The 8,343-nt window shown below is 32.4% G+C and overlaps 1 protein-coding gene across 1 annotated transcript; it reads left to right on the top strand.

Annotated features, from left to right (window-relative positions):
* Positions 1–6,560: 6,560 nt before the first annotated feature.
* Positions 6,561–7,723, top strand: LOC149567237 (EPIDERMAL PATTERNING FACTOR-like protein 3). Its single transcript, XM_089817467.1, has 3 exons — positions 6,561–6,858; positions 6,939–7,006; positions 7,223–7,723. Exons 1-3 carry the CDS (start codon positions 6,768–6,770, stop codon positions 7,457–7,459), a joined length of 396 nt encoding a protein of 131 aa, XP_089673593.1. The 5' UTR covers positions 6,561–6,767; the 3' UTR covers positions 7,460–7,723.
* The last annotated feature ends 620 nt before the right edge of the window (positions 7,724–8,343 follow it).

Raw genomic sequence — 8,343 nt, 5'->3', positions numbered from 1 at the left:
TATCTGCAAAAATATTGGACATGTTGTAGTTAATGTTTATATCTGCACATATGGTTTTTGAAAGAAAATTTTGGTGTAATTAATGTGTATATCTACAAAAAATATTGGACATGTTGTACTTATGTTTATATCTACACATATGGTTTTGAAGATGGTAGAATTATTGAACAAGGTATTTCTTCACTGAATTGCATTAAAATGTGCCTATGGGATGCAGGGCACCTGACATATAAATACAATTTGACCATACAGTATTGTTTGAGTACTTTTTGTTGTAAATAAATGTTGTTTTGGTGAATCCCAATAAGTAAGTTAGCAAATTTGATATAAAGATGAAATATATTTTGTGTAAACACTATATGCAGTGTCTACAATAAACAAATGATAAATATAAAAACTGTCATTTTTCATTTTTCTTCTTCTTAAGCACTCTTTCTTCATAATCACAGAGTGTGATCAAACAAAAAGCATTATCTATTTTATCACTTTTTCCTCTTCACATTTCTCACCCAATGATCATCTCACCCCAATATATAGGCTCCATTTATATCTCCATCTACCACATCAACACTACTCCCATTTCATATTGATTACTTATTTGGACTATCTTTCTCCCATTCATATCCCTTCACACATTTGATCATTTGAGAAAATAAACTATTTGATTCCTTCTTGTATTCCTGAGGAAGGTCTTATTCAATTCTATTGTTGTATGAACCATGTGTGGAGATTTTTAATATGTAGATCATTCATAGAATCATCAAAGATTTTTGTGTTGGAAGTTCTTTGTGTGAGTGCCTTAGTGTGCTTGTGTTTCTCAATTTTAGTATGATAAGTGTATTTATCTGTCATGATTGATGCAAGGCATAAGCTATGCAAAGCTTGCAAATTTTCCTTCCATGATGCAACAATGTGAGTACTATTTTATTCAATTCTTTTTCTCTATAATTTAATCACTAACCCCACATTAATATCCACATTCCCCTCTCACCAAATCAAGTTATGCAAGTAGGTCTAGTCTTGTCTAGAACTTTGGATCTTTGTGAACTCCATTTAAATTCTATGGAATATTTTGGCTTTTAGTTTTAGGATTAGAAAGCTTTGCAATTAAGGTAGGTTGTAGGAAGACTATGGCTAAGTCCTCAAACAAATTATTAAATATTGTATTACTCTAGATTTCTCTTAGAGAGTAGATATATGTTCTAAATGAATTCAACTAGAGTGCTTGAGCTCAACTGACATTCTCATGCTAGTCCTTAAACTAAACTAAACACTAGTCATTAAACTAACCTAACTACCAGAGATGCTTATGCTTACCTAACTACAATATGCAAACCCACATTATTACATTAGTCCCAGTGACTATCCTAGTTCTTAGAGGCATTCACTCCTATCTAAGATGCAATATGTAAGTATAAATAAATAGACAAGGTCACATAAAAAAAGTTATAATTAATGAGGAGCCTGAGCTACTATCAAAGGAGACCATTTTAGACTTTAGTTAATAGACTGTCATGATCCAATAATTGACTAACATTTTCATTTGTTTTTTGGAAGTCTACTTTTCCCTGTTCAGGTGTAGTTTTAATATCTCAAGTGTTAACATTAATATTGTTGTCTTGTGATCTATGACTCTATGTTACCCTTTTTCAATATGTGAAGTTGCTTGCTATATCATCTCTAAATATAAAGCTAGATAGATAAACAATCATACTTGAAAAGTGGCTCTAACAATTACTTTTATTATAGACATTTATATTTTTTTAGTTATATCAACTTTTTTTATTAAAAAAATTATTGTCCAATTTTCCATGTGGTTTAGCTGACTATGATGTTTGACTTCCATAGGGTTATTCATAGTTTAAGTTTACATTAGGATAATTAGATTTATGTTCAGGCTTGGAGATGATCTAGATAGCCTATTTGTTGAATTGATTTCTCTACTCTAGTAACATATCATTGCAAGGAATACTATAAAAAATAATATTTTGAGAATTTCAATTTAATTCAATCAGGGAACTTAATGTTTTTACATATTCCAGTTTTTTTCCTTCTCTAGTATATGCAATGTTGGGAACATCCAAGGATATAGCAATGGGCATAATGGCAATTGCATCACTTCTCCTTACCTCAATGCTTGGAGATGAGGTTTCTCCCACAAATAATTTGGAGTTGTATATACAACTGGCTTTGACTTCAACATTTTTTGCTAGAATATTCCAAGCATCCTTGATTATTTTTCAAGTTGGAGCTATCCATACATAAACAATTTCCTATTTGTATTTGTTTGATGCATATTAGCATAAATGCCCTAAAGACCCTCACTCTAGGTTTAAATGTCAATAACCCATTGGGGTGTTATAGGTTGGGATTCATCATAGACATGCTTTCACATGCAACAATAGTGGGATTTATGGCAGGAGCAAGCACTATTGTGTCCCTCTAATAGCTCAATGGATTCCTTCATCTCCAACATTTCATAATTAAGACAGATGTTGAAATTCCTCGAGGTCAAGCAATTTGGCTAAGTTGTCAATTTAGATTTGGGTACTGATTCGGGTTCAAGATTCACTTAAATTTCTTTGGGTTGGGTTTGGATTTGTTTTGGGCCTACTTTACATGCATCAATATATTTAAACATTAAATACACACACACACACACACACACACACACACACACACACACACACACACACACACACACACACACACACACACACACACACACACACACACACATGTACATATACATATGTCTGTGTGTGTGTACATAGATGCAACATTACATAAGTTCATACACCACTATGCTAATATTAAAGCAACATTGATAATCAACCATCATTGGACAAATATTATCATGGACCATCAAGCAAATCATCATTGTCAAGCAACTCATCATCATTTTCCTATTGCAAATATGTAGTACAAAAAGTATTCATATAGGCCCATTTAAGGTAAAGTTTGTGATTGTTGCAATATTGTAAGCTTCACATGTCAATTGTCGTACTTGATGACTCAAAGAAAGTAGCTTTGGATTAGACTGGATGAAATCATGTCGCCTAGCAACCAAAAATTAGTTAAATGGAATTATCAAATTTATTTGTACCTTTGTGGTTGGTTTGTTAAGGATTACATTCTTTGAGTTTGACTAGTTCATTATTTCCTATAATGGATTGAAGATTTAATGATCTGAACTATTTTTCAAGTACTTGCATGTTTTATTGTCCTCATTTAATAATCTTATAAGAAAAAGTCATTAAAAAAATATTCATGTCTTTTCTTTGATAAAAATAATCATAAATGGTCATCAAAGTCAATTTGAACCTTCTAAATTGCTAGATTAGTCCTAAACCCTATAAGTGATAAAGAGGCATCATGGGCCCTTCCACACTCACATTAGAACACTCCACGTTCCCTTTATGTTGATAGAAATTCTCACATCATCACTCATAATTATAGTCACTATCCAAATGTCTTCCTTGGTAGGATCAACTATTTAAGACTCCTCCACTAATCATAACCTTGTAATCCCTAGCTTTGATCACAACTTTTGAATTCAAGTCTGGTAATAGGTAATGAAGATGCAGATTACTTGCAAGTAGGATTTTTATTTAGTGGTCATTAGTGCCCATCAAGAAATTTTTGATATTCTATAGAACAAAAGGGACAACTGCTACTCATTTAAACTATTTTGGATATATGCACTTAGGTACCTATGTTATCTTTGATTTTTTACATCATATTTTACATGCAATGGGTATGTTACTAAAGTTTATAAATGTCTTTGGAGCTATGGACAACTCTATTGTGGTGAAGTTCAGTAAGATTTCTACATATTGTTGTAAACTTGCATTTTGTTCATAGAATTTATGGACATGCCTATTAGTTGAAGAATTTCAACCCAAATCATGTGCTAGCAGCTTTCTCTTTAGGCATTTTACCATAAGGCATACATGCCTCTACTTTTGGGCTTAACCAAAATTTGACTTCCATTCAAAATAATTATATGGTGTAAGAAGAGAAAAGGCTTAAAAATCCATTCTCTTAGTTCTTATTCTCTAAGAACATGCAAAATTTTGTAGCTAATGCTAAAATATGAATAATAGATCTATCTAGGAAAAGGAGAAAACTATCTTTGCAAGAATACAAGAAATAAATAGAATTAGGAATAGAATTAGATGTCTTATTATTGAATGATTACAATATGCATAGAAGTAGAAATTGGGTAGAGTGTTTATCAAGAAATTAGGTTGTCATACATTTTTTGGGTTTTTGCCCAAGATTGATTCACAAGGTTAGTATCTTATCAAATGATGAAATAGCTTTATAGGAAGTAATCTAACCTTAAATGTTCATGTTCAAATGGCTATTAAAGTGTGTCTAGAATAATTATTCCACCTTCCATGCTTTGTTGAGAAGAACTTGAATGCAACGTCCCTTGCAGAATGAGCTGAATACCCTAAATAAATCATATGGATTGTGTAACTTAGTTAATGTGAATAGTTCTTAGAACAACGAGCAAATTCTTGTCTTTTAAAGTTCTATGACTTTATGGTTGTGCACTATATTTTTCATTAAAGCTTGCAATATATATAATCAACATCTATAATAAATCTATCCTGAACCAGCCTGTGTAACTTTTTGTCCTTGACTTAACCATAGAATGAGCTTCTGCATACAAAGTTGTAGCTACTTAGATGTATTTGGTCTATTAATTAGCTGTAATTTATGGTTCTTACAAATAATACATAGATTGTCTTGCACAACTATTAGTATTCATGAAGCAAATCTGAATATGATGATGAAGTTGAATATTCAAATAGTTAGTCCTATAGAGAAATCAATTTAACCATTACACACTTAAGTTAAAAGCTATCTAATACCTAAACCAAAACTAGAATGAGATGAATATCTAACAAACACGAAAAAATACATAATGCAGTAGGCATAGGCACTGGCACAACGAGGTAATGGAAGAGCAAGGACATGGGCATGGAAAACCAAGCATCGATCCAGTTTATCTCCACTAGGGTCTTCATAGCTCTCCATTCACATCTTCGATTTGTAGCTCTCCAATATCGCAAAATCAATCAAATGCATAATGATTTATGTCATTTAAAAATAAATAAGAAATTGGTTTATAATCATGCAGGCATCACAATTGCAAAACCAACATCAGTATTGTGAGCACGTTGGGGATATTTACAAAAAAAAAATATGAAAATCACCCACAAATTACACTACCATTGTAATTTGACCCCAAATGTTGTAGTGTAAGCTTAGGGTGGACTTGACTAGAGAGGACAAAGGACATGAGAAGGAAGTAGTGGGAGGGCCTGATAAAATAACAAGGGGAAATCTAAATAGGAACAAAGTGACTACAATGTCAAAAAATATGGAGGACCTGGAGGTAAATGAGATCTAGGCAATCAAGATCCTTAAGGGGTTGGCCTAGTTCTGGTTCTATGTTTGTTTTTAGTGTTTATCTTTTGGTGGTCTAGTCTGTTTGTTGGTTTTTTGCTTTTTTGTCGGTCTTTAATTTTTAAATGTTGAAAGTTTCTATGTTTTATCTTTTGCCAGCATAGTTGTAATTCTAAATGTTATCGTTTAAACTTTGTATTTTGATACTATTGAATTTCGAATCCATGTAAAACTTATTTTTACCTTAATCTTAAAAAACATAATTTATCTAAATGTAATTATTAAATAATACTTTATGATGTAATATTTTTATTTAATTGATAATACATAATGATTTAAGACTAGTAGTAAATACAAAACCTTATTAAATTGAAAAAACCTCTAAGTTTTGAAATGAGAAGACTCGATCAATTAAGAAAGTAACCCTACTTTAAAACCTAAGGGCCCGTTTGGTGAGTGGAATAGGAATACGTATTCTGGAATACATATTTCGGAATACATATTCTAGAATAGAACATATTCCTGTTCTCCGTTTGGTTCAACGAATAATTGATAGGAATTCGCAAACCCAAAAATTTATGTTTTCTAAAATTAAAAAAAAATGGAATAGGAATACGTATTCCAATACCACCTATTTTGGTGGAATTGCAAAACCCCATTTTTGGGCCAAAAATGGAATACGTATTCTATTTTTGCTTCGTATTCCAATCCCGTTTTGGTGCATCCAAACAAGGAATTCACAATTTTTGAAATACGTATTCCAAAATACATATTCCTATTCCACTCACCGAACGGACCCTCAGAGATCAAGATAAGTTTGTGCTGATCAAGATAAATTGAGCACTGCAGCAATTCCCAAAAGAAAGTTAAAAGAGCAAGGAGCACAATGGAAGGATGTGTACTTTTATCCAGATGACATTTCTTATCGCTCACATTCATGTCTCCACATACACCCAAGACAAAAATTATGCAGGGCAGTCCTATGCGATGAAGGTAGTATACTTCACTGTCACGCTACTGATTGCCTGCCGTGGCATCCAAAATACACAAATCCCGGCGCAATCTATGGAGAAGGAATGGCAGATGATTTTGATATACAATCAAGGCATGATTTTTATATCCAAACAAGGCACCCTGCATTAAATACTTCTGCAAACAAAGATTTGCTGTCCTCATGCAGTCGCCATTCTTTTTCTTCTTCTGAGGCACGCAACACACACATATAGCTTCACAACTACCAACCTATCACAATGCATTTAATGTCCTCTCTAATCAACAACATATTACAATCAGATCTGAGCATTGCAGGAAAAAAAAACAGCAATGTAATGGTGTAGGTAACAAGGATGAGGAGAACCCAAAGATATTTCACCAGTCTTCTTACATATCTTTCTGGATTTATCATACTGGTTTTCTTAATGTCCATGATCTCTACAGGTGTGTCTTCTCTCTTCTCTTAGCTGTATTCTCTATGTAACAAAAAAGAAAGAAAGCTAATGTTTTTACCATTGATGCAGGAAGCTTATCAAAGCATCCTATGCTTGTCCATAGCAAGGAACAATCTCTGTTTTTACTTCCATTTCAGGTATTTTTTAGTCTCTTTAATCTGAATTTTTCATAAAAAAACTTCGTACAATCAAAACTAGAACAACAAAGTACCAGTATAAAAAATAATAGGCTGTGGAAATCTAATATAATTAACTACCACGTTACAGTTATTTGCTAAGTAAACTGTCTATTGGGTGTTATGATAGAAAAGATGATTCTTAACACTGTTTCTTTCTGTTGGTTTTGGTTGCAGGGTGTTGCAAGAAATTACAGAGAAGATATTATGATGATGAAGTTAGGGAGGAGGAGAATGTTGGGTTTAAGATATCTACCAGGATCTTCACCGCCAAAATGTAAAAGCAAATGTGGAAATTGCAGGCCATGTAAAAGTGTGCTTGTGCCAATTAAGAATCCAAAGATGGTAGCTCATGCTGAGTATTATCCACAAGTATGGAGATGTAGATGCAATGACAAGTTCTACACTCCATAGTTTATCGTGAAATAACAGTTTGAATCTGTACTGTATCTGTAACGATTTGTGACATATAATATTTTTATCTGTAAGTTATTAATGATGAGTGTAAGATCAGGCAATCTTTGAGGCCAACGGCTACGGGTCAGTATATATGCACCCACGCCAAGTTCTTTAGTATATATGCATTATAGTTCAATGAAAAGGTGCATTCTCGCGACACTGTATAAGGTACCATCTCTAAGACTCAAGTTGAACTTAGTGCCATTTCTATTTATGTAAGTCATATCTGTCCAACTGTATTTGAAAAGAGTTTACTTACAATTTGGGCCTCTGCCCATGTTTTAATAATAGTATAGCTTATTTTGTTCTGCATCTCTATGCTACAAATGTTTTCCACATAACTCATGATTAGAAAAATTTATGCATCTCATTTTGTGGCTAAAGATTTAAGAAGATGGGATGTGTATTCTTTACTAAAACTCGAGAACTTCCAAGTACTAAGTGTTGTAAATATCTGAAATTCATTCAATATAAATTAAATTGTCTTAAATAAAATATTCTTCAAATATTAGTCTAGATTATAACCAAACAAATGTATAAAATTTACAAGATATTAAATATTTATAACATTTATTGATATTAAAACTTTAAAGTTTATAAATGATAATTATTTATTTAAAGTTTAGTGTGAAAGAAATGCAATTTTTTGAGAACTATAACAAATATATAAAAAAATTATACATCTAATTTTGGAAACTACACTTTGTAATTGTGGCGCTTTGCAATTGCGTTTCCACTTGTTTGATTTTCAAATTTTCAGATAGTGGATGTTGGGGTGGATCATTCCTTCCCCACTCAGACCTATGGCCATGTGCCTCTGAGCCTATCCTTTGACCCTA

The sequence above is a fragment of the Cupressus sempervirens genome, chromosome 3 (assembly GCF_028749045.1).
Source record: "Cupressus sempervirens isolate cs-2001-9-10 chromosome 3, ASM2874904v1, whole genome shotgun sequence".
Classification (NCBI taxonomy): Eukaryota; Viridiplantae; Streptophyta; class Pinopsida; order Cupressales; family Cupressaceae; genus Cupressus; species Cupressus sempervirens.
Note: the sequence above shows the minus strand (reverse complement) of the source record. Positions and strands in the feature narration are given on the sequence as shown.